Here is a 26,731-nt window from a genome sequence, read left to right as displayed (position 1 = left end):
AGGTTTATTTTATTTTGGAATATGGGCTCATCGCCGTCTTAAACAAAAACTGGTTCCATTGCTGAAGGAAAGGGGGGAGAGTATGATGGGTTAGCCACTCATCTCTACCACAGATGGGTGGTGTTACACTCTTTATTTTAGAAATGGAGAAATCAAATCTTAAGTGAGTTGAAAAATTTACCCAAGGAAACTTTCCAATCTTAAACCTTCTCCTTTGAATTTTTCCTTTGAACTGGAAAAAGACCACAGGTTTTTGATAATAGCAGTTTAGCTGGAGACCCACCTTATAGTATAGGATCAGTGGCAACTCATTAACACTCTGATACTCATTTTCGATTCTCAGCTCAGAAAGTATAAAAATGCAACACAGTCCAATTCACCAGTATTACTGTTGCTCCCTCAGACCTGACTCTCCTTCAGCTACTTCTTAATCAAGCTAACCCCTTAAAACCCCACTCAGGTGTCACCTCTGGCAGTTCTTCCCTCACTTGCCTGCTCAGGGTCCCCTTACGTGCCCTTCTGATCTCACGCCTCAGAGCACGCAGTAGCCGCAGGTCTGCTCGTCCAGCTCCCTAGATTGAAGGTCTTTGTTCTGGAAGTCTGGAATCCCGTCCTAGGTGACCTTGTTTTCCCAGGGCCGAGTCTGGTGCCTGGCACCCAGCAGGGCCCCGGTCAGTGTTGGAAAATGAATGAGGGAGTGATTGCGGTGCATTCAACACCCCGCTTCAGCTGTTTGCCATTGCCAGCGTTACTGACTGGTTTGTAAACCTTTTCTTCCAACACCCATCAAGGTGCCAGTGGAAACTTCGAAGAAATCACATTGAATTTTTGAGCTGATTGCTGTTGATGGCTTTTTTGTTTCCCCACAGAAAGGAAAAGGCGGAGAGAGAGAGACAGATGTTGAACTACCCGCCCGTCCCGCTTTCAAGCCCTGATAAACTCTCTTCCTTCGAACTAGAAAGCTCCAGCAGCGAGTCTGATGTGTATGATTCTAGGTAGGTAGAGCAACAACAGGAAGAAAAGAAAATTGCGGCCAAAGACTGAAAAATAAAAGTAACGATTCCTAGGATAGAAGAGAGAGTTCATGATATTAATCATTTTTCCTAGGCTGAGTGAAAAACAGGAGTGGGGAGTTTTTTGCTTGGGTGACTACATTCATCCATGCATTTACTATTTTACCTATTATTTTATTTAAAATATTATAACTAACTATTAAATTACAATATGATAATAATGGTTATCATTTATTAACTGGTTACTCTGTGCCAAGCATTAAGCTAAATACTTTAGGAACATGACCTCATCGTAACTTTTATTATTTTTTTTAAAGATTTTATTTATTTATTTCTAGAAAGAGGAGATGGAGAAAGAGAGGGAGAGAAACATCAGTGTGTGGTTGCCTCTCATGCACCCACTAATGGGGACCCAGCCCGCAACCCAGGCATGTGCTCTGACTGGGAATCAAACTGGCGACCCTTTGGTTCGCAGGCCAGCGCTCAGTCCACTGAGCCACACCAGCCAGGGCTCACTGTAATCTTTGTAACAGCCATATGAAGTAGAGATTGTCTAGCGCGTTTTATATAGCAGCAAGCCCAGGTTTGGAGAGGTTTTAGAAGTTCCCTGCTGTAGACACTGGGTAAATAGCGGTAGCTAAGACAAAGTTCCTATTTTCAGAGGACTTACAGTCTGGTAGGGAGAAGGCAGGTGTATCAACAAATAAATGCCGTAAGTTCCAGAGGTGCTATTTGACAGAGGGCACAAAGAATGCAGCAGCCTGAAGCCATGCAGAAACCCTTTTTTTAAAATATGTTTATTGGTTTTTAGAGAGAGAGGAAGGTGGGGGAGAGAGAAACATTGATGTGAGGGAGAAACATCGATTGATTTCCTCCCGTCTGTGCCCTAATGGGATCAAACCAGCAACCTAGGTATGTGCCCTGACCAGGAATTGAACCTGCAGCCTTTTGGTGTATAGGATGACACTCCAGCCAGCTGAGCCACACCAGCTTTCCAGAAGTGGTGTGTCTTGACCCAAGTCTGATGTTTGCCAGGCAGAAGGCAAGGGATGAGAAAAGAGGCTGGCTTTCTCGGGGGGTGGAGCAGTGGAGGCCGAGGCTCAGAGGCGGGAGGTCACACAAGAGTGTGAGGGGCTTCCGGGAGAGGTGAGCCTGGAGAAGACCCCTGGACAGATCGTGCAGGGATGTGCACAAAGCAGTTCATTTTCCAAGTCACGGAGAGCCGCTGGAAGGTACTCCGCAGGGAGGCCCTGTGGTCATGTTTGGATTTTAAAAGTCCTGATGGCAGGTGGCAGTCTTCACAAAGGCAGTGTGAATGTATCTGGGGGATTTGCAAAGTCTCCCAGGAATATTTACCTTTACGTGGAACCCTGGCTGTACCTCTTGGGCAGTGGTCCCCAAGCTTTCTCGATCTCGTCTCTCTCTCAGTAAAAAATATTTAGGAGAATCCAGCCCCTAAGAATACATTAATTATTTAGAAATTATATCTACATTTGTATACTAATCTAGCACGTATACTTTAAAACATACAGAGAATAGAAATTAAAAAGGATAAGATAATCACGTATAAACAGGAATTCCAACACCATCCCCTTTATAACGGCCCCGTGGTGGACCCACGCTGCAGCAGGGATGACTGCTCTGGGCAGGCCCCAGGTTCAAATTCATCAGGTAAAGGAGTCACTGTCTAGTTTCCCCCACGGGAAAAGATGGAGCAGTAGAAGGAGCTTTAACTCTAAAAAGATCTGGGGTTTTCAATCTTTGCCCTGCCCCCTCTGAGGCTTTATTTAGGTCAAGTTCCCGAAGTTCTCTTGCCTGTTTCCCTGGCCATGAAACATGTGGATGGTTGTCATGTATGAAAGAGCTAACCCACAGAAAAAGTCTGGCGTAGAAACTGCCAATAATTAACAGTCTTATTTTTTCCTAAAACTTCTTATGTTCCTTAGTCCAGGAAGCCTTCGAGCGTGCCTGTCTGAGAGCACGGGCCAGCCCAGCCCCGAGGGACTCCCCGGTTCTCCGGGCCCTGGGCCAGCTTACCGATTAGGGCCTCATCCATATTCTGCTCACTCACCGCTGGGAACTGAAGTGGTTAAGCCTCAGAAAACACACCAGTTCTCACCCACAGGGAAGCGCCTCCAAGCTCCCTGAGTGTCACGTTTGGACAGGGCGCAGCCTGGGTCCACAAACATCCTCCTAGACATCCTCCTAGACACCTTCTAGACACATTGGTGGCCCTAGACGTTTAGAGCAGACTTGCTCTTGCTGTTACAGACACTGGAGGAGGAATTGAGAAGGGATCTTCCCCTGTGCTGGGCGCATTCCATCAGTCATCCCGTTCAAGTCCCAGCTCAGTCCTCTGAGGGAAACTGTATTGTTCCTGTTTTTCAAAGGATGCAGCTGAGGCTCTCTGGAGTCTAGACACAGGCTTCTCCTCATGGGTCTCTGTTAAAAATCCATACCTCATCATGCTACTCTTTTGCTTAAAACCTGCAGTTTCTCCTCATCCCCCTAAGGATCCTAGGGGTAAAATCCAAACTCTTAGACAGGAACGAGGTGTTGATGAGGTGGCCCCTGCTCACCTCTCCTCCCTCCTCTCTCCACCCCCCACCTCTCAAACCACCCTGAGCCCCTGCAGCTGCCCTAAGAGGCCAAGCTCCCCCTGCTTCCAGGCCTTGCTTGGCGCAAGCGTCTTCCTCTGCAGAAATGCTACTACCCCTCCCACCTTGGCCCTCCTTCTACAGCCTGCTCCTGCTGCTGCTTCAGAGTTGGGGCGGAGGATGTCTCTTCCTCCAGGAAGCTATATCCCTGATACACTGACAATCAAGGTTAAATGGTTCTCCTCTAAGCCCTCAGACTTTTGTTAACATGAAAACTTCCTGGGCCCAAAGCAGTGCAAGCAACTACACTGGACCATTCTGGATGGACCTAGAGCAGACCCATTGTGGAGAAAGCAGTCCAGCAGCTGTTTCACCAGGTTACTGCTCTGGGGTGGAGGAAGAGGCAGGCTTCAAGCACAGATGGACCAAAGGGTGAAGGAGCGGACGCTGACACACTCAGGGCATTTTCCTGAGCTCACGGCCCTCATTCTCCCATCTGTCCAGGACAAGACAGCCAGAAGTCATAGTGGGAGCCCATAAAAATCCTATTGTTTTAAATTCTGGTACCCAATAAAGGATTATTGAGTAGTACAAAACAGGAATTTTTAGTACATCGGCAAAGTTTGATATCTTAAAGTATCCCATAATTTGTTAAGAAATCATAACTAATATTTTTCACAACTGTAACTTTCACGTATTCATTAGTTTTTATCACCTTGTGCAGTGGCACACAGCAGTTTTCCATGGCTGGGATTTATTCGGTGCTCAGTTGCGGCCAGGTCCTTACTCTGTTGTAAGCTTGATCCATGTATTATTTAATCCTCGCGGTATTCCTGTGAGATAATGGGACGTTTTATCCTCCTTTTACAGTGGAGGCAGCCAGTGCTCAGGGAGGCTCAGTGACGACCGTTCCTCGGGCTCTCGCATTTGGTGAGCAGTTAGACCCCAGGGCCCCAGCTGCACCCTGACTATTCTTAAGATAAGGCTTAAGAGATAAGCTTAATATGAAGAAAGTTTTATCAGTTTTTTGGGAGGCTATGGAATCTTCCAGGTTAGAAGTAGCTTATACATACTATTCTTTTTAACATCCATTTTGCAGTGGAAGAGGAGACCGGTCAATTCAGTTCATTTTAATAAGTATCCGTTGCTCTTTCCTCCTCCCTGAACATGTTAGAGACACGTTTTTATCTGGCTGGTTCTTACTTGACCCTTAAAGCCCAGCCCAGCCGGCACTACCTGTATTGCAATCTGTGCTTTATCAGACATGCTCCACTGAACAGGGCCGGAGACGTCTGTGTCCCTCTCTCCACTGCAAGTCTTCCAAGTTCAGGGACTTTGTCTCACTCAGCATTGCATATCCTGCACCTGCTCCCGTGGCGGGCACATAGTAGGGACTCAGCAAGTCTGTAAAATGGTGATGATAATAGTATGTGTAGCATAAAGTTGTTATAAGAATTAAGTTGGTTAACATTTGTAAAACACTTAGAATAGTGCCTGATGCAAATAAGTAAATGTTTATCCAATTAACCAATTAATAGTTCTACAAAGCTTGTTACAAAAGACTGCACTCCCCTGGACCCCCTATTACTTCATATCTCTTTCATTCACATGTTTATTAATAGCACCATTCCCCAGAAACAACACTTGCCACTTTACCTGATTGTTTTAGTATTTGTTTTCCTTTTTATGTCTAAATATCATGCTGCCCTGCTTGATTTTTTTTTTAAAGAAGAAGGTTTTTATTCCAATGCAGAATGATCTGGGAAAATGGGGGACTCCCCATCTCAAAGCTCATCTCATCCACAAAACCCAGACAAAACCCAGCTGCCCTCAGCAAGACCCAAACAAAAGGCAGCACCCAGAATTCCTGTTCCATTTTAAAGTACTGAACTTTGGAGCCCGAGGCAGCTTCTCAGCGGCCACCCAGGCAGCTTAGCTTGTTCCCAGCTGCCGTCGGCTTCAGGCTTCCTCCTGGAGGCTGCGTGTGGAGCCAGTGCTGCCATTGGCCGTGCGGCTTCTGGGCCACAAGGTCCCATTCTCCCAGGCTGGAGAGCACGTGAAGGCACCTGCAAATGCTCCACCAGGTCAGCAGGGGAGAAAGACTCCCTCCCGGAGGTGAAGGGGCACGTGACCGGGCAGTACACCGTCTGGTCCGAGCGCAGGTCCCGAGCAGTGGCCACGATCAAGAGCTGCTCCTTGATTTTTCACTGTTAGACTTGATGTATTGAGTTCTCACTAGGAAGGGTGAGGGCTAGGCGCTCTCTCGCATGCGCACACCTCCCACGCCCCATCAACCCCATGTGTTTCTGTTGTGACTGTGATGGGGTCCTTGGTCGGAGTTGTTGTACCATCAGTACCATCGCCACGAGCCAGAGTGCGCTATGGTTCTTTGTCTTTTATTTTTCCACAAAACTGTTTGATATCCCTGGAACTGAGTCTCTCTCTTTTTAAATCGGCCTGTGTTCTCATTTTTTTCTTACGTACTTATTATAATGTAGCTCCAAATTCATCCTTGGTTCTATAAACCCCCTTCCAGTACATTCAGACACGTCACGTAGTCTACAATTTCACCTTCTGACCTGCTTCACTCTGGGGGGTTGGTTTCTAGGCTCTGTATATAATCTTGGGGATTCCTTTCTGCTCTGTCTTGATCACACTAGTTTTCAAATCTGTTACTATTTGTTTCTTTATGATTCAACCATAGAGAGGTCAGTAAGAAGTCGAAACTAATGCAGAAAACTGAAGTGTTCTTGCTTAGCCCCTCCCTTCCAGCTCACCTGGAGGAATCCTTGTCCAAGAACTGGGAGAACTTTCAGGATGAAGCCTGTGCATGTTGCTGGGTTTTAGATTAAAACCCAGGAAGAACAAGGCAAACAAAAAGATGACACTGCAACACATCTGGTCGTTCCCAGTCTATGGGGCAAAGACTATCACAGTGAACTCCTGCGACGGGCCAAAGTCAGGCTGCGAACCAAGTTACCTCACCCCACTCACTCATGCAATTACTTCATATCTCTTTCATTCACTTGTTTATTAATAGCACCATGAAATATATGATATTGTATAACATAATAGGAGACATAATTTATTGAGCACTTACTATGTACTGAGCGCTCTGTTAAGTCCTTTTTATTTAATTTTTAAAAATCCTCATCCAAGGACCTTTTTTCATTGCTTTTAGAGAGAGCGAAAGTGGGGAAGAGAAAGAGATGTCGATGTGAGGGAGAAACATCAATGGGTTGCCTCCAGTACGGACCCCCACCGAGGATAGAACCCACCACCCTTCAGTGCACAAGACGATTCCAACCTGCAGGAGCCATACCACCAGGGCTAAGTCCTTTTTAGACATCATCTCCGTTAATTCCCCCAAGATGGCGCTGTTACCTCCATTTCCGCCCACCCCCCCCACCCCCCCCACCCCCCCCACCCCGGGCTTGGAGGGTTGAGCAACACTCCCTCGGTGTCTGGTGTCTGTCGTGTGTCCGGCCTGCACCAGTCCCTGTGGATACAGGGATGAATAAAGACGCAGCCCCTGACCTTAAGGGGCTCACAGTCTAGGAGAGGGGGTAGGATGTATAAACCAAAGAATGCATTAATACTTTGCTGGAGATCTGTGTGGAATCCAAGAAAAACCAAGTGGAGAGAGACTTCCCTGAGGCTCAGAGGTACAGCGGCCAGTGTGCAGAAAGACATGCGGCTGGGCTGAGAACAGTCTGCTTGGCGCAGCCTAAAGGAAAGAAACCCCCGTGCCAATGGCTGTTCGCCTGAACCAAGAAGCAAGTGAGTGCATTCTTGGGACCTACAGTGTCTCCCAGAGATATGGCTCTTCACTTCAGCCCCGAGGGTAACTCTTGGTCCACCCCTTGGAGAATACTACCCAGGTAAAGAGGTGCGGGAAGGGTGGTAGAGAAGGAGCCCCAGAAAACTCAGGCCTTTGAGTCCCTGCCCTGCTTCATAAGAGATGTATGACTTCAGGCCCGGAGGCGGTGTGCCTTGACCTTTCTGAGCTCGTGTTCTTGAATACAGACAAGAATGCCTGCCTGCCAGGGTAGTGCGGTCATGATGATGAAGGATGGGATTTATGCCAAGTACCTGGCCCAGCATATTTCACTTCGTAATTGCTACCAACTATTGTTGTTGTTGTTGTTGTTGTTGTTGTTGTTATCAAGAGTATACTCTTCTCCCCAAACCAGGACACGCTGAGCATCTGTCATGTGAGGTGCCGTGCAGCTTAGGTAACCGAAGCAGTCTGTCCATCCCCTTTGTTACCTAAGCCACAATCAACTCTTTTATTTATTTATTTACTTACTTACTTATTTACTTATTCATTTATTTTTTGAGAGTACACTTACTAAAGCTGGGACAGTGAAACAAGGAAGGGCTTAGGACAGAAGAAGCAACAGGAGAGCCCAGGCAGGGCTGCTTGGCTCACTGAGAGGTCAGAGGAAAGAGGGCCTTGGAGACAGGTTCAGGCGGGGCAGGGTGGGGGGTTAGCCCAGGAGGAGCTGCCGCCACCCACTGCTCTCCTGGTTGCAAGTCTCACGGGGACCCTTAGAGTTTAGGAGATGCTGCCTTTCTGGGAGGAAGAGGGGAAAAGGAAAGGTACAAGCATGCTCCCAGGAGGGAGCGTGCCTGCAATCAACTCTTTATTTGCAGTTTTCTTCTGAGGAGCCATGCTTTCTCTCCTATTTATGGGCCTTTTGCCTATTGCTGCTTCAGTACCTGGATATCCCTTCTCCCTTTTCCCTCATAACTCCCAACATTGCTAATTCCTGCTCATCCTTCAGGACCCCATGTAGACATCCCCTCCTCCAGGAAGCCTCTCGCACGCCCCACGCTGGGGACCTGGCCTGAAGCCCAGGCACGTGCCCTGACCAGAAATCGAACCAGCGACCTTTCATTTCGCAGGCCAACACACAATCCACTGAGCCACACCAGCCAGGGCAGGGCTATACCCAATTTAAATATGTGCAATTTCTTTTATGTAATTTATACCTCAATAAAGCCATTTTTTAAAGACAGACCAAGTAGCAACAACCCAGAATGTGGTCCTGAAATACCACTTGCACTGAAAGGATCCAGGGATCCTTGAAGAAGGGTCTGGCTCCAGGTCAAGGGAAGGCAATCATAAGATGAACATGGAACACCTCGTCACACTAGACAACAAGGAAGCTACCAAAGACGAGAGTCTTGTCAGAAAGACTGGCGAGCCGACTTAGAGAGGATCCCAGTGGCTAAAGATAGGACAATTTAAGCATTCATAATAACAATTGCCATGGATGGAAGCACATCAAACATGCTTTCACCCATACATTCATATTATTACTTTAAGACAATTAATGGGGCCCCTGCTGGTGTGGCTCAGTGGATTGAGTGCTGGTCTGTGAACCAAAGGGTCCCTGGTTTGATTCCCAGTCAGGGCACATGCCTGGATTGCAGGCCAGGTCCCCAGCAGGGACAACCACACATTGATGTTTCTCTCCCTCTTTCCCTCCCTTCCCTTCTCTAAAAATAAATTTTAAAAATCTAAAAAAAAAAAGAAAATTAATGGTCCACCTTTGAAGGATACCAAGGAACCAATTCATTATTTTGAAAACTGGTAAATAAAGGAAATGAATCAGTATTTTTATCATGCCATGCCCATGTGAACTGTGTCGCTAGAAAACCAAACAGTAGATGAAGGGAGTGTCCCTTTTCAAAATATTCCACCTAATAAATCAAGGAATGATAGAATTAAACTATCACCATTTCGTAACACCTGATGAATTAATGGATCTAGGTTGATTAACAGCTGCTAGCATCGGTTGCCTCTGGCAACCCAGGCATGTGCCCTGACGGGGCATCAAACCAGCAACCTTTTGCTTTGCAGGATGACATTCAACCAGCTGAGCCATGCTGGTCAGGGCAGTCTCTGAACCTTTTAAACCCATCCCCGCAAACGCCCTCCCATCAAAATGTTCTCTGTATCTGTGAGTTTGTTTTTGTTTTGTTTGTTCATGTATTTTTGCTTTTAGATTCTACGTGTAAGCGGACTCATACAGTATAGTCTTTGTCTGACTTTTGCTTAGCAGACTCAATGTTTTTCAACAAATATATTGCAAGGCAAAAGAAAGAGAAGAAAATCTGTATATTAAAAGAAACTTAAAAGTCATCAGTAAATTGCAATGTGTAGACATTTTTTGAGTCCCAATAGAAACAAACTTAAAAATATATGACATTTATGAGATAATTAGATATTTGAGTACTTCCTGGATATTTCATGTTAACATTTTTATTAATATTTAGGTGTGATAATGGTACTATGGTTTTGTTTTTTAAAAGAGTCCTTTTGGAGATTATACACTGAAATATTTACATGAAATTATATGATGTATGGAATTTGCTTCAAAGTAATAAATATGAGGGAGGAAGTGGATGGAAGTATAAGTGAAACAAGGTTAGCTATGTGTTGCAAACCGTTGAAGCTAGCTGATGGGAATATTATACTGTTTTACTTTTGAATATACTTAAACTTATCCATAATAAAAATTAAAGACATATACTGTGGACTAGACACTTTCAAGCATATCATTATACATTATTTTGTCTTGTTCTGTAGTCCTGTGAATGAGTTACAATTTTCCCCATTTCAAACTGAGGCCTTTCTTGGTTGAAGCCACCCTTGCCCCTGGATTGGACTTTTGCAGCGCTTTCCTAGGTGTTCTCCTTGCCCTGTCTTACCCAAATATTCCAAGTGTACTAACCCACTTAATTCTCACAACCACTCAGTACTAACACTGGTCTTAGCTTTGAGATGAGGTAACTGAGTCACAGAGAGTTTAAGTAATTTCCCCAAGAGCACACAGCTAGTGAGGCTGAATTGTCCTCCAGTAGGCTTAGTCGCTCCTCCGGTATGTGCTTATGCCATACTTCTATAAATGTGAAATAAAATCACATACAAATATAGAAGGTCTGTCATATACTGGTTTGGCATACTGGTTAGAACCTGTACATGAGCCAGACTGAGCCTTGGGCAAGTTATTCAACCTCTGGTGCCTGCGTTCCATCATCTGTAAATAGAGATGATGTAGTGCCTGCCTCAGGGTGCCTTTGTGTGGGATGGATGTGTTAATCTGTGGCAAGCAGTTCGTTCTATGAATGTGAACTATCACCAGGTGTTACCTTGGGTTTTTGAGAGCTCGTGTGTCCCTGGCACCTTTCCCTGTGGCAGAACCCTTGCAGCTCCCTAAACAAGCCTCCATGTCCCAGCTGTCTTTCCCAGCGCCCTGCTAGCACAGCCTTACTTACCCTCCCAGCCCCAAATTAAGGCTTACCACCTCTGTGAGGATCCCCAGGGGGAGGTCTGCTTGGTTCCCAACTGCGCGTGTGTATAATCTGCGCTCACCTTGCCCTGTGTGTGTCTGTTTCTGTGTTTATCTTCCCCGCTACACTCATGGCCGGCTCCTTGAGGGCAGAGACCTGTCTCTGCTCTGTATCCAGCAGAGAGGCAGGACCATGTATTTAACAAATGGTGGTTAAGTAAACTGTTAGGGGCATGCCTCTCTGGGCAGCTATGTGCCAAATTTGGGAGGTTTTCAAACTCGTAAATAAATCTAAATGAGAAAGCCCCAAATAACTGATATATACAGGGTCCGGCACAAATAACGCCCCCCCCCCCCTTTTTTATGAGCTGGCAGTCTATTCCAAATCCTTTATTACAAAACCATAAGCATGTGACTCTGTAACATACCAATATCACACTGAAGCACACCATGTGACATTTTAGGTGAAATTTTCAAATTGCTGTCCCTCTTGTGTGAGACATTCACGTACCCTCCCAATCACACTCAGTGGCGTTACTTCTGCTGGACCCTGTATGTATGCATATATGCATGTGTGTGTGTGTGTATATACATGTATGTATATATGTATATTACTGTGTTTGCCTACATACTCATCTGTAGCCCCCACTAGGGTTTGTATCTTGTTTGTTGTTGAATCCCTTGCACCCAACACCTGCCACAGTGTCTGACAAAAATTAATCTTTTGAATGAATTAAATACGTTTAAGGGGAGGTGTACCCACTGAGATTCTTTTGTGATGACCCTTCATTCTTTAGTTCTATTAAAGCATTTCTCAAATTTGAGCTTTTGAAACTCTAAGAATATATATCTATAGGCACCAGTTTGTGAAAGCTCAATATATGTAGTGAAATCATACACATACATTTGATTATAAGGTGGTTGGCCACAGAGGGGCAATAAAGTGTAATGGTTGAAAACTCAGGTCTTAACTATAATTCCACTGCCTTTTAAAAAATTCTTAGATTATTATTAAAATTACACAAAATTTTTAATTCTATAGAGAACTTGTGGACTCACTGAAGGATTTGAGAAACTGTGAAAACTAATTGACACAATTACTAATTGGGTACTAGCGGACAAGCTCTGGCTCGCCATGCTCTAGCTCGAGGGTGGAAAAGTAGTATTTTGCCAAGCAGGATTTTTCTTTAATGCAGCCATTTTTATAAGTCTTTTATGGCTTCTGAGTTTCATGTCATACTTAAAAAGATTTTCCTTTTTCTGAAATAATAGAAATTTGTCTCATATTTTTTCCTAGCACTTTTATTATTTTATTATCCAGATTTAATTTCCTAACCCATCTGGAATTTATGTTGGTATAAGGTGTGAAGTATGGTTCCAATTTTATTTTTCTTCCAGATGGGCACCTAGTTGTTCCAACACCATCCATTGGATTCATTTCCCTACTGGTTTGAAAGCTCACCGTCATCATATTCAGAATTTTTGTATGATATGAAAGACATCTTTTTTTATTCTGATTTGAATGGGAAAGTCTTCAAGTATACCTTTTAATTACCCCAGGGTTTCTGGTTTGGTTTTTTAAAAACATTTTAAAAGTTGTATATAACCACCAATGTCCTATTCAAACAAGATTTTTATCCTCACTTCATGAGTTTATTACCAAGCTCATTTCAGTTTCTTTACGTGTACTGCACAAACCTTCAAATATTATGAACATTTCTCCCTTCCAGCTGTCATTACATCAAACTACATATGTTTTATTTTCATAAATCATCTTGCTGTGCTCTTTGCAGCTCTTCTCTGCAGCTGATGTCTCCATCCAACAAATTGCTCAAACATCGCTATATTTTAGGTAAGCCCTCAACGTGAAAGCCTGTTATCCCTACCCAGTTCACCCCAAAAATGGGTATTAATTTTCATTTAACATCAAGGACAGGCTGTGTTTCTGGAAAATAACAGATTTGGAAGAGCTGTGGCATTTATTGGCTCTTTAAACAATCCACCTGGGGGCGGGGAATGCCCTACAAAATGTCAACTGCTATTGTGGGAATTTTTTTGCTATTTATTCCAGCCAAATGATTCAGACACTGAAGGAAAAGGGTCGCCCTGTACTAGGTCTTGAACTTAAAAAACTGCTAGCACAGATATTCATCCAAAATACATCACGGCCTCCACCTCAACAGATGCTCTTTCAAATGTTTCACGACTCTCAACAGTCTCCATTTAAGGGGAAAAGGAAGACGCTGCCAGAGGCGGCAGCTCTGCTGACATGAAAGCCAGCCTAAAATTTCTGTTTAAAAGCTGGACCAAAATATGTTTGGCTTCTGTTGTCTATTTAAAATTTCAAGACAAGACGAAGAAAAATTACTCTCCATCCTGAATGGGCCCTGGATGCCTCCCTCGCAGAATAGACTGGCAAATGGTAAGAGAGCCATAGAGAAGAGAGAGAAGTTAGGAACGCTGGGACATCAGTGAGCCAGGTATGAAAAACTGGGAGTGAAAAGGAAAGCCTTGAGCAGAGGGCAAAGAAAGAGCCCCATATTCGTCCTCCTAGCCCCACTGAGAGTCCTATCGCCACTCAGCCACGCTCCCGCAGCACCCCTCCTCCGCCTTGAGGTCTTCCACCTCTCGCCCCTTGCCAGCGGTCTCGCCGTCTCGGAACAATCCCCATCTCGGAACAATTCCCAGGGCCTGCTTTGTCACAGCTGCCTGACCTCACCTCGGGCTCACTGCTGTGCTCGCGCTGTGGGTATCAACGCAACTCCTCAGTGACCGGTGGGCCGGGTCCCCCGCCCTCGGTTCCGCCCAGGGTCCCGCCCACTTTCCGCCCGCCCCCCTTGCGCCCCGCCCCCACTCTGCGCCCCGCCCACCTCTGGCCCGCCCCCTGGGTCCTAGACCAGACCAGTCTCCGCCCTGAACGCGCCCAAACTGCCGCGAGTTGGAATCAAACCTCCTGTTCCGGGACGCGCTAGGCCCCGGTCTCCGAGTTCTGGTTCCGAGTCAGAATCCCTGAGGACTGGAAAGCCCGGGTGGGTGGGCGGGAGAGGCGGCGGAAGGGGTTCACCTTGAAAACCTGGGGAGACTGGGCACGAGCGGGGTTTGTAGCCGAAAGGGAAGGGCGTGAAAGGTCTGAGGGGGAGCGCCAGGGTCCCTGCTCTAGTGCCGCCGGGGGTCGCGGCTGGGCCCCGCCCTCCCCGGGGGCGATCTCCGGGACCTGAGGGACTTCCAGCCTCCTGAGGTTCCGCCTGGCCTCATCTGAGGGAACCGGGTGTCGGGCCAAGGTGGGCGCCGCTGCGCCCGGCTCCCACTGAGGGGCCGCGCTCCCGCGCGATCGGCCCCTCGGGCGCCTTCGACGGAGGGGTTGGGACCGGCTTCGTTTTTCAAGGGGAGAAGACAGGGGTGACTTTCCCTCCTGGGACGAGGACAGTCAGTGTGGAATTTGGAGTGGGCGTATACAGGGCCCCACACAAATAACACCCCTTTTTTATTATAAAATCATTACAAAATCATAAGCACGTGATCTGAACGTAAAAATATCACAGGCAAGCACAGCGTATGACATTTTAGGGGGAATGTTCAAATTTAAACTATAAATTACTAAGCCCCTACTATTACCCGGCCAGCCACACTCCAGCAGGCGCTACTTCCGCCGGACCCCGCGTCTGAGTAACTGAGGGACCGGTTCTAGAAGGTTCCTCGTGCGCCGGCCCCTGTGGGCCGTGGCTACTTGGCCCTTTAGAGGTACAGGCAGTAGCAACCAGGCCTGTGTCTTTGCGATTTGCTCCCGGGTCGCTGGCCCCAACCCCTCACTTTGGATTAGGTGAGGAGATGGAACAGACCAGAAAACGAATTTCCCGGACCACGTTTTACCCTCGCGAACACAGCCATGGCTTGTGGGTTCCTGAGGCCTTCAAACAACTGCTACAGTGTGCAAAGGCCGTTTGGAGCTGTTCATTGGTCTCAATATTATTGTATTATAGTAGTGGGTGACAACCCTAATTTTAAAAAGATTTTATTTATTTTTAGAGAGAGGGGGAAGGGCGGGAGAAAGAGAGGGAAACATCCATGTGTGGTTGCTTCTGGAGCGCCCCCTACTGGGGACCTGGCCCACAACTCAGGCATGTGCCCTGACTGGGAATCGAACCAGCGACCCTTGGGTTCACAGGCAGCACTCAATCCACTGAGCCACACCAGCTAGGGTGCTAATTTTAAATCTTAAACAAAACCATGCAACTAGTAAAAACAAAATATATCGAATGTTCTATGAAGCAAAAAGATAATGCTATAAGAGAGCCCATGCATAATGAGCAAGCAGAAAGGTATTCATATTTATGAGAAAAAGAAAATCTATTTATTGAGGGCAGACTAAGTTCTGAGAGCTGGGGAGGCTACAGGAAGAACGACAGAAGGTCAAAGTTCTTCGAGTGTTGTTAACATAATCACGAAAAGTTAAATAGCAATATGCACTTCTAAATAACATTCCAAGATCGTAAAAAGGGTATTGTCACACAGTCATAATTAGCTGTGCTATGGGAGATCAAAAGATATAAAAAATGACCAGTTTTGAGGAGAGAGAGAAGAAACTAAGTCCCGCACCCCTACATACATACACTCACAAAAGATAAGGCCGCATGCTCAGCAGAGAGAAGTTAGGCCAGCTACGCGATTCCAAACTACCGCATTTGCCATGTATCATGCGCACTGTTGCCCAAATTTTTGAGGGAAAAATAAGGTGCGCACTTTACATGGGAATTAGTATGGGCACGTGGGTGCACATCATGCAAAGTAAAGTGGGATAAATGTTTCTCTGATTGTCCTTCTGGTCCTTGGCGACTTTGAAATGAAATCAAAGGCAAAGGGTTTTTACTATATAATCTACGTCTATTTCTTAAATAATATTTCTTATTTTCTCAGAATTGTTTATTTTTCTGCCGCTCAGCTTTCAATATGAAGGAGGATCAAGTTGTGCTGGAGGAATCAGGATTCCAAGATGACGAGGTATGGCAAGAATGTTGAAAGATACATTGTAGACATTCAGTCAGCCACAAAAGTGAAATTCCTCCTCTGTTAGCTACTATTTTTAGAAACTGATTAGAAATAAAATATGGTTCTGGAGAGAGGCAATATTCCAAATATGTACCAACATGCTGGGCAAGGGGTGCTAAGATTAGCTACTTAGCAACGGGCATGAAATAAAAGTTCACCAAATCTATATCCTCATTTTATTCATACCATGGTTAAATATTAACATCTCATGCTAGGCCACAGCTGCTCCTGAATGACTGGCCCATTTTTATTTGCTTTCACTGATGTCACTGTTGTTGTCAGTGCTGCTGTCACTATTACTGTCACAGGCCACTGCAGTCGGGTGTCCTGGGGCTGCTTTTTATTCCTGGCTGATTGCAAAGTCAGCCATCACTCTCTGGGTGAGGCCCTCATGAATAGGTAGCTGAAGGCACTCGCCGGCTTCACTACCCCAATGGCCTGGGCAGGGCTCTTGGATGCTTTTGCACAGTTTAGAATCTCATCCAGAGACTCATTTCTAGAGATCTTATTATACTTCCTAAAAAGCCCCAAATTTTCCATTCAGTGAGTCCTAAAATTATGTTATGAAGATGGCATGAAATTATTTAAATAACAGCTGGTATGGCCATATTGGTTCCTATGCATACTGGTACCAAACAGCAGAGGAAGGAGTGCAAGGCCTGGTGGAGAAGAAGTTTGAGAAAACATTAAAAATAGGCTAAATGTTGTTCCACTCCTTTGGGTTAAGCTCTTAAAATTTGGACAGGCCACAACAAAAGTACTGGACTTCCCAGCCCTTTTGATGTTAGTTCTTCTAAGTATGTATTTAAAGAAAGTTTTCTTTTTTAAAATCCTCACTCGAGGATATATATTTAGTGATTTTAGGGATAGAGCAAGGGGGAGAGAAACATCAATTGGTTCCCTCCTGTATGCACTTGACTGGGGATAGAACCCAAACCTACGTTACTTGCTCTGACCGGGGATTGAACCCGCAACCTTTTGGTGTACGGGAGGATGCTCCAAACCACTGGTCCACCCGGCCAGAGCTAAGTATGTAACACTGTGGTTTTGAAAGCATTATTGATCCTACCTCTATCTGTCTGGAAGAGTTGAATTTGAGGAATTTGGAGTGACCCTAATATTGAATTAAATCTTTAAAAGATTGAAAACAGTGGATATGAAGAATCAAAATTCCATTTTTTCCTGTTTTATCTCCTTCAGGAATCTTTATTTCAAGACATTGATCTGTTACAAAAACATGGAATTGTAAGTATTTTTTCAATGCTGTGTGCAATTGTCCAATTCAGGGTTTCTCAGCCTTGGCTCTTTGAACATTTTGGACTGGGCGATTCTTTGTTTTGGGGAGCTGTCCTGTGCAGTGTAGAGTGTTTCGCAGCATCCCTGGCTCCTAACCACTCACTATATGCCGGTAGCACACCTCTAGTTGTGACAACTAAGATTTGCCCAGACATTGGGAAGTGTCTCTGGAGGGCGAAACTGCCCCATTTGGAGAACCACTGGTTCCACTGGAGGTAGTCAGAGGCATCTGCACCTGCTGTGTTCATCAGCAAAAATTCATTTCTGTGTCGGGTAATTGGAGCAAGTGATTCTTACAGAAATCTAAACTTCGAACAGCAAACTGAAGTGATTTCAACAGCAATCAGTTGATGGTAAAACTCTGACGTTATCTTCTGAAGCCTCACATTTGATCTCTTTCTGTTGGATTTAGAAAGTAGAAGTAAGAGAAAATTCTGGTCCTTTGGTGATGAAGTAATTTGCATTCTGCAAGGGTAGAGGGAAAAAATCTTTAAAAAATTTTAGAAGAACATAATGGTAACGAAGTTCTATAGAAGGAAGGAGCTGAACTGAGGGGGTGAATGTGTGATAAACTTGCTAGCTTTTCTACAACAGACTTTCCTTTTGAATTGCTACATTGCCACGATCTCACTCACATTCTTGGGCAATCAGAGCACAGCCAGAACATTTGGCAGTATGCTGGGTGTGTTCTACTCAGATAATTCCAGAACATTTGGCTACATGGTGGGTGGGTCCCACCTGGTTGCTTGTCTAAAATTGGCATCGTGGTGGAAGGAGACGGACACAGACGCGCATGACATAGTATGGGAGTTTTTCAGGCTGGCATTTCATCAATCTGTTCCATTCCTTTATTACAGAATGTGGCTGACATTAAGAAACTGAAGTCAGTAGGAATCTGTACCATCAAAGGGATACAAATGACAACAAGAAGAGCCCTCTGCAATGTCAAAGGGCTCTCGGAAGCGAAAGTGGACAAGATTAAAGAGGCAGCCAACAAACTCGTTGTAAGCAAAATCCATTCTTTGTTGTTTCATCTTAGCAGGGCCCCATGAGCCTCTTTCTCATTAAGGACACTAGAAACGATTGTGGGAACTGAGTGCCTGTAGGTCACGGCATACTGTTCTCTCCATGTTAACTTTTTCATCACCTCAGTGACACGACGCAGCAGCAAGTAATTTCTGAAAGATTGAGGCAGGGGTTCAGAGACCTGGAGCACTACGGAGGCAATTATTTTTACCAAAACTTTTCTTTTTGCCTCCTGTTACATTTCTTTTTCTTTCTTTTTCTTTGCTGTTCCTTCTCCTTTTTATTTTTGTGTTTCCTCCTTCTTATTTTTTTTGCCTCCTCAAATATATCTATGGCTGTTGCAAAGCACTCAGCACCAAAGAAGTTACTCTCTCCTGGTACAGACCAATTGGTAAGAGATCACTGGGTTAGAAAAGGACCGGTCGTGGTTGGTTGGGTCTGTGTGCATGCAGTTGAGACAGATACGACCAAGAACATGCTCACTGCGGCAGCTGAGCTACAGCTGAGTCAGCCCATGCCTTGTAGCTGGGCCCGCAGACTATGAGACGTCCATGCAGCTGACAGGCTCCAAGCAAGAATGTATGTATGCTTTGATTCAAGCATTTGTGTAGAGCTTTTGGGGCCACTGAACCTCAGTAGGGTGGTTCAACAGCCTGTGTTCTTAACCATGGCTTTGTGCTGCCTTCAGAGACAAATGAACTATAGCTTATATCAAATAATGATTCTGATCACCAAGTATATAGTTTTTGGCAACATTTGAAATTAAAACCATCATCTTATACCCTTTCTAAACTTTCCCTTTGTCTTTCTGTAGGAACCAGGGTTCTTGACTGCTTTTGAGTACAGTGAGAAGAGGAAGATGGTTTTTCACATCACCACGGGGAGCCAGGAGTTTGAGTGTGTAGCTCATGTTACATTTTGTATCACTCAGCACAACCTTTGAAATACTATATTTCTTTTTCTCTGTGGTTTTTCTTCAAAAGGCAACCGAAGCAAATAAATTCTAAACTACTTGTAGAAACAGGATTAAGTTTCTTGCAAGAAATTCAGACCCAAAATATAGTTTCTGAATCATCCTGTATTATTCTACCAACAATTTTTAAAAATTAGTTTAACTTATCATTTTCTTTCTTCTAATATCTATTTTTCATGTTTCTCAGTATATATAACTTTACCCTCACCCAAGGGCATTTTTTTTCATTGCTTTTAGAGAGAGAAGAAGGGGAAAAGAGAAAGAGAAACATTGATGCAAAAAAGAAACATTGATTGTTTGCCTTCCGCTGTGTGCTCCAACCACGGATCAAACCTACAACCTGAGTATGTGCCCTGACTGGGAATCAAACCTGTGACCTTTCGGTCTACAGAACAATGCTCCAACCAACTGAGCCACCCTGGCCAGGGCACGGTATATTTTTAAAAACTGGATATTCAGTTGATTTTTAGAAACATGGTTCCAGTACAATATGAAAAACCCAGTAAATAATAAGACCATTTATTCAAACTCCAGTTCTAAAGAGCAGAACTGAGACATAAGGCCTATATAGCCCATGTCCTATCGGTAACCAAAAGTAAGAAATACGGGGCTTTTTGTTCTGTTGATCCACCAGCCTGTACACAGTAGAACCTGTGACCTAAACAAGTGGAATACCATTCGTTCAGCCAAGAATTCCTGTTCACGCTGGATAGATAGAAAAAGAAGTGATATTAACCCTTTCTCCTTTCTTGCTATCTCGATTTCTGTTCCTCTACTAATGCTTGCTTTCTATTTCCAGCAAGTTGCTAGGAGGCGGAATTGAAAGCATGGCAATCACAGAAGCTTTTGGAGGTAGGCAGAACCTTAATATTTTGTTATTGGGAAGAAAACTATGTATATACACATATATACACACACATACATTTGTAATTAATTAAACAACCAAAAGTAAATTGTATCAAATTTGGAACTTAGGATGACATATCAATTACCATAATACAGGATTATTCTAGGCTACAGTTAAAATATATTCCAACATTAATAGATGGGTCGGGTCTTACTGGAATTCTTCATCATTTTATCTCTGACTCCTATAGAAGAGAATTTTTTTTGCATTCTTTCAACAGGTAGTTGAATAATGAAACAGATCTTATTTCTAAGAAAGGCATGTTTCATGAACACAGAGAGTAAAATTTCTCTTCCCTGCTTATATTCTCTAGTTTTCTTCAAAACAATTTATGCATAACTGTATTATATTGCTATGCCTGACGCTTCCAGTATTTGCCGTCCTTGGGGAATGAAATCTGTTTTGTTGATGTTTCTGTTGACTTAGAGAAATAAATCTGGTTTTCATTATTTCTATTTTCATTATCTCAGTCTTAGTGGCTTATCGTCTTATATATTCATTGATATTTGTGAGATTATTGCTTGATTTTAATCTGTGGGAGTCCTGTGGGCTGAAACTGGTCAGTGAGCAAGTTTCCCTCCAGAGAGAATTTGCTTTCTTGGTGGCGAGGGCGTACTCCCGGTCTGAGACCACTCCAGCTCCCCTTGGAGGGTTTCAGTTCAGTGGGAGAACCTCAGGCTCTCTTTCCTATGGCAGAATCTTAAACTCTCATTGATATGACTATTCCTGAGGAAAACTTAGTTTAACTTAAATTTGATCTAAAAGACCACTCTGTGGAAAAAGAAATACCTTTGAAAGTTATTTTTAGCCCTGGCTGCTGTGGCTCAGTGGATTGAGCACCGGCCGGCAGACTGAAAGATTGCTAGCTGGATTCCAGGTCAGGGCTCGTGCCTGTGCTGCAGGCCAGTCCCCAGTTGGGGGCGTGCAAGAGGCAACAGATCGATGTTTCTCTCCCTCTCTTTTTCCCTCCTTTCCCCTCTCTCAAAAATAAATAAATAAATAATATATTTTTAAGTTATTTTTACTTCTGGTATTCTTATATACAGAATCCATTTATGATGTGGTGGTACTTTATGTGTAAGATTTGACAGTCAGAAAAGCAAATTATGTTCTGGGGCCGTATTTTATTTTTTGTGAAAATATCTCAAAATTAACTGTTTTTTTGTGTTTGTTTTCTGTATTTCACAGAATTTCGCACTGGAAAAACCCAGCTCTCTCACACCCTCTGTGGTAAGGATGCATAACCACCACCACAACAACAATAATCATCGCTGTCACTCACTAATCTAACTTGTGCCTCAAACTTTATAGGAGGGGGACCCCAAAACACCGGAATTATCTTCTGGAGAGCAGGCCCCTTGTAATACAGGCTTCCTCAGCTACATGAGTATTCTAGGAACCCACCTGTATCAGCGTACCAGCTGGCCTTGTGCGAGGCTGCGTTCAGCTTCAGTGAATTTTTTTTTTTTTTGAAAACTCTTTCAACATACTTGCCAATTTCAGGATGGGTGATTTACAATTGCACCTGCCCACAGCGTGCTGAGTGTTCAGCAGTTTTTGACCTAAAATGGTAGGACTCCCATGCCCCACCCTCCCTATTCATCCAATCTCTCTGTGAGCAACCTTTTTTTGTTTCCCCAGATGAAAAAAGTCCCTAAAGGGAAACATTTTGCGGATGTGGAAGAGGTGGAACAAAAAATGGCAGAAGCACTAAAAGGCATCAAAGTTGTTGAGTTCAAAAACTGTTTTGAGCAGTGGGGAAAAAAGTCTCCATAGCTGTATTGCATCAAATGTAGAGTACTTTTAAAGGTGACTGAAGTATAAACATGTAAGAATAAATACACAGTACTTATAAATAAATAAATTCCAATTTTGGGGGGTCCCCTCTTATATAATCATCTCACGTAACCTGAACAAAGTTACAAGGGAATTAAATCTCAGAGAGGTTAGGTAAACTGCCCATAGTTACACAGACACCAGAGCTAGTCTTTGAATGTGCGGCGCTTGCAGAGATGTGCTGCATTCTGAACACCTGGATGGAAACAGGGACGAGATAAATGCGCTGCATGAGTGTGGTGGGAGAGAGGCTTTCACTGTCTCAGCTTTCCCCTTGCCATCTTTTCTATGTCGTTTCTCCAAGAATGTCACAAAATCTATTGAGACCTACAATCTCTCACTTTCCATGGAATAAGGTGGGCCCTGAGAAAGAATTTAAAAATTCCTCTAAAACGAAGTAAGGAAAAAACCTCCTTTTACACGAAGAAGTTATTGTGCATTTCTTTGACTAAGTAAAAGGAGCATGGCAAAATGATTAAAAAAGGGATTCTGGGGTCAAACTACCTGGCTCCAGTCTTTGCTGTACCACTAACAGCATTGTGACTTGGGCAACTTACTTCACCTTTCTAATTGTGCCTATCAGTAAAACAGGAATAGTGATAGTGCAAATGTAGGGTTGTTTTGAAAAATAAATAACATAATGCAGGTACCTAATATAAAATAATTCCTTAGTATGAACTATTACTACATATAAAGAAAATGTGTTTTAAAATTGGACATAAATTAATCAAAAGTTTCCTTAAGTGAGTTATATAGCATAAATTATATTTGCAGTTATTTCTTATAGGAAAAAAGTTAGTAAACTCTACCTGTATTCTTTAGGAGAACTGGCTTTCATGAGTATCTCCCATTGTGAGAGATACTGACATTCTTTGTTGAATTACTACCCTGCTGACAGAATACTTATAATTTTGTTATTGGTTGGTAATATAAAAATGCAACATGCTCTTTGCTAGCTTGACTAAATAACTGCAACCAGCATAAATCCCATGTTAATCTATATATTTATATAATTGTATAAGTCTATTCACTGTTAATATTAATGAACTTCTCATTGCTTCCTAGTGACAGCTCAACTTCCAGGGGCAGGTGGCTACTCAGGAGGAAAGATTATCTTCATTGATACAGAAAATACTTTGTAACCTTTTTTAAAAATATATTTTATTGATTATGCTATTACAGTTGTCCCACTTCCCCCCCCTTTATTTCCCTCTTCCCTGCACAACCCCTACCACCCGCATTCCCCCGCTTTAGTTCATGTCCATGGGTCATACATATAAGTTCTTAGGCTTCTACATTTCCTATACTATTCTTAACCTCCCCCTGTGTACCTACCATTTATGCTACTTATTCTCTGTACCTTTTCCCCCTCTCTCCCCACCCACTCCCCCACTGATAACCCTCCATGTGATCTCCATTTCTGTGATTCTGTTCCTGTTCTAATTGTTTGCTTAGTTTGTTTTGTTTTTAGGTTTGGTTGTTAATAACTGTGAGTTCGTTGTCATTTTACTATTCATATTTTTTTATCTTATTTTTGTTAGATAAGTCCCTTTAACTTTTCATATAATAAGGGCTGGGTGCTGATGAACTCCTTTAACTTGACCTTATCTGGGAAGCACTTTATCTGCCCTTCCATTCTAAATGATAGCTTTGCTGGTTAGAGTAATCTTGGATGTTGGTCCTTGCCTTTCATGACTTGGAATACTTCTTTCCAGCCCCTTCTTGCCTGCAAGGTTTCTTTTGAGAAATTGGCTGATAGTCTTATTGGAACTCCTTTGTAGATAACTGTCCCCTTTTCTCTTGCTGCATTTAAGATTCTCTCCTCATCTTTAATCTTGTCTAATGTAATTATGATGTGCCTTGGTGTGTGCCTCCTTGGGTCCAACTTCTTTGGGACTCTCTGAGCTTCCTGGACTTCCTGGAAGTCTGTCTCCTTTGCCAGATTGGGCAAGTTCTCCCTCATTATTTTTTCAAATAAGTTTTCAATCTCTTGCTCTTCCTCTTCTCCTTCTGGTACCCCTATGATTCGGATGTTGGAATGTTTAAAGATGTCCTGGAGGTTCCTAAGCCTGTCTTCATTTTTTTGAATTCTTGTTTCTTCATTCTGTTCTGGTCGAATGTTTATTTCTTCCTTCTGCTCCAAACCATTGATTTGAGTCTTGGTTTCCTTCCCATCACTGTTGGTTCCCTGTAGATTTTTCTGTATTTCACATAATGCAACCTTCATTGCTGCCTGGGTCTTTTCTATGCTGTTGAAGTACCCAGTGAGTTCCTGGAGCATCCTGATTACCAGTGTTTTGAACTCTGCATTTGACAGGTTGGCTCTTTATCACTTAGTTGTATTTTTTCTGGAGTTTTGATCTGTTCTTTCATTTGGGCTTCTTTTTTTTTTTTTTTTTTTTTTTTTGTCTGAGCATGTCTGTTACGTTGTAAGGGGCAGAGCCTTAGGTGTTCCAAGAGTGGGGCAACCCATGTGGCTGGGTTGTGACTCTGTATGTGGAGGAGAGGTCTGAGAGGGAACAGTGCTGCTTGCTCAGTTCTTGGCCTGTTTTCAGTCACTTCCCGGCTACCCACAATCAAATTGGGCCCTTCTGGTACTGATTCCCAGGAGGGTGGGTTTGTGAACATTCTAGGACCCTATGGGTTCTCCAATGAACTCTCCTGTGAGGCTGGGGGTTTCTCCCGCTGCCACCTCAACCCCCACAGGTATTTTGTATCAGAGGCTTGAGGCTTTATTTCCCCACGCTGGAGCCCAGGGTTGCCCGGTTTGTCTCACTCCCCAGTTGTTCCTCCCAGTTTATCTGCACGCAAATGTGGGACTGCCACCACCTGGCCAGGTCTGCCAGCCGCCACATTGCCATGAGTCCTCTCACCAGGCTGCCAGTCTCCACCCCTCCTACCGGTCTGGATAAATGTTTCTTCTTTAATTCTTTGGTTCAGACTTCATACAGTTTGACTGTCTGTCAGTTCTGGTTGTTTTTTAATTTGTTGTTGTCCTTCTTTTGGTTGTGCAAGGAGGCACAGTGTATCTACCTACACCTCCATCTTGGCCGGAAGTCCCCTGTAACCTTTTTATTTAAACAAGTTGCTAACATAGTGGTGTGATATAGTAATGTCACTATAAAAGAGTTTGTTTGAAATGTATTATTTTTATAGTCATCCTGTAAACCAGCAATAATGAGGAAAACCAAGTTTCAAATCACTTTTTATTTTAAAAGGTTTCATTTCTCTGAATGGATTTGGTATGAAATTGACAAAAGTACATAAGAAGAAATTATATTTTATTCATTTTAAATCATCTTCTCCAAAAATTTACAGAAATTCTGACTCACTTGAAGTCACGGTTCAAAATAAGGGAAGGTATGACAAGAACAAAAGCACAGAAGGGAAAAGGGCAGAGCCTGTTTGGGTGCCAGAGAGAATTGCAGTTTGATTGAAGCGGAAAGGTAGTCCAGAACGTAGGGTTGGTAAGATGATTTGATTCTTAGACAAAAGGGCTTTAAAACTATTAATGTAGAGTGTTAATTAGAAATTTTTGCAATATTCTAGGCAAGTAATGAGAACCTGATCTAGGTTGGAAGCAGTAGGAATAAAAAGAGAAGGACAAAGACATGAGGGAGGAAAATTGACAGGACCCAGTGACTGCATTTGGTAGACAAAGGAAAGAGGTTTGAGAAACCACACTGGATTCCATCTGGAGACTGGGAGAACAATGGTGCCAATGACAGAATCAGGAAGACCATGTTTCAGAGAAAAGGTGGTATTTCATTTTAATGTGTTGAATCTGAGGTACAGGAATACATCCTTACGGCAGTTGGAAATGCTGGACTCAGCTTGAGAAAGGTATGGGGCCCAGAGATCTGGATGGAATAGTCAAGGGGCAAAAGAACTTCCAGAGAAGAGAGGGGAACTAAGAACACAGCTTTGGGATGTGCCAGTGTTTATTTAGAAAGAAGACTGAAGAAGGGACCCATAGAGACAGAGGAAGTCGGAGGGAATCTGGATATGAAAGACGAGCAAAAAGGAGGGTTCCAAGAAGAAAAGTATAGTCAGCAATGTTCCACAGAAAGAGACAGACAGACAGACTAAAAGTGAAAACTGAGGAAGATCACGAAGGTTTGAAATCAGGAACCCAAGAGAACATTTGCAGTAGAGCGTGATGATGGAAACTTGGTGCAAAAAAACAGTAAGGAGTTGAGGCAGTGTCTTATTCACCAATGACTAGAAGAAGAAATACAGTAATTTAAGGAGGTATAAGGATCAGAGGAAATTCTTACTAACAGTAGGGAAGATATGCCCAAGTTCATAAGGTCATTCACAGTGAAGGCCTCACCTAGTTCTCCAAGTTCATTACTCACTGTCGCCACAATTAGAGGCAAAAGATCAGTCTGTTCTAGTTCAGGCATACTGCCTCTAAAACATGCTTTGCTATTGAAATTTGAAAACATTGTACATCACCAATGAATTAGACTTAACTATAAAGGTTCTCATTTTCTTTTTCATTGTGGCTTCTTGCTTCCCAAGTTGTCTTCTTTCCTGTTTTTCTGTTTTCCTGGAATACCTACCTACTCAAGTCATTTTTTCAGAAAACTAATCCAGGAGGTAAACTTTGAGCCCTGGCATTTTCATTTCTGAGATTGCTTCATTTTGCTGTCACTCTTGAATGTTCATTTGGCCAGCCATAGGCAAATTTGCGTGGTATATTTCTATCCTATTGGGTATTTGCTCCCTCTATA

General features: G+C 43.6%; 2 protein-coding genes across 11 annotated transcripts in view; both read left to right on the top strand.

The window, feature by feature from the left end:
- FAM227A (family with sequence similarity 227 member A) overlaps positions 1 to 13,089 on the top strand; it is a 47,424-nt gene extending 34,335 nt beyond the window's left edge. For 5 of the 9 annotated variants that reach the window (XR_006653864.3, XR_011651052.1, XR_006653861.3 and 2 more), the window contains 2 exons: positions 870 to 995; positions 6,792 to 6,999. Coding sequence is in view for 3 of the 9 variants with exons in the window: in XM_071221096.1 (XP_071077197.1) it covers positions 870 to 995; positions 6,792 to 6,831 (166 nt within the window). In the remaining 6 variants the exon portion in view is untranslated. Of the gene's footprint in view, positions 1 to 869; positions 996 to 4,480; positions 4,541 to 6,791; positions 7,000 to 12,704; positions 12,764 to 12,982 lie in introns of those variants that run through there. The other 4 variants (XM_045187103.3, XM_045187104.3, XR_006653860.3 and 1 more) reach the window with 4 other exon arrangements.
- Positions 13,090 to 13,121: 32 nt separating this feature from the next.
- Positions 13,122 to 26,731, top strand: part of DMC1 (DNA meiotic recombinase 1) — a 29,447-nt gene continuing 15,837 nt past the window's right edge. Inside the window, exons 1-8 of one of the 2 annotated variants that reach the window (XM_024579468.3) lie at positions 13,122 to 13,391; positions 15,851 to 15,909; positions 17,158 to 17,202; positions 18,111 to 18,257; positions 19,094 to 19,176; positions 20,052 to 20,104; positions 21,348 to 21,389; positions 23,061 to 23,133. In XM_024579468.3, the coding sequence (XP_024435236.1) occupies positions 15,859 to 15,909; positions 17,158 to 17,202; positions 18,111 to 18,257; positions 19,094 to 19,176; positions 20,052 to 20,104; positions 21,348 to 21,389; positions 23,061 to 23,133 (494 nt within the window). In that variant the 5' untranslated portion in view covers positions 13,122 to 13,391; positions 15,851 to 15,858. Of the gene's footprint in view, positions 13,392 to 13,855; positions 13,941 to 15,825; positions 15,910 to 17,157; positions 17,203 to 18,110; positions 18,258 to 19,093; positions 19,177 to 20,051; positions 20,105 to 21,347; positions 21,390 to 23,060; positions 23,134 to 26,731 lie in introns of those variants that run through there. The other variant, XM_053919579.1, reaches the window with a different exon arrangement.

The sequence above is a fragment of the Desmodus rotundus genome, chromosome 3, assembly GCF_022682495.2.
Source record: "Desmodus rotundus isolate HL8 chromosome 3, HLdesRot8A.1, whole genome shotgun sequence".
NCBI lineage: Eukaryota > Metazoa > Chordata > Mammalia > Chiroptera > Phyllostomidae > Desmodus > Desmodus rotundus.
The sequence above is the reverse complement of the archived record's forward strand: the minus strand, read 5'-3'. Positions and strand labels throughout refer to the sequence as shown.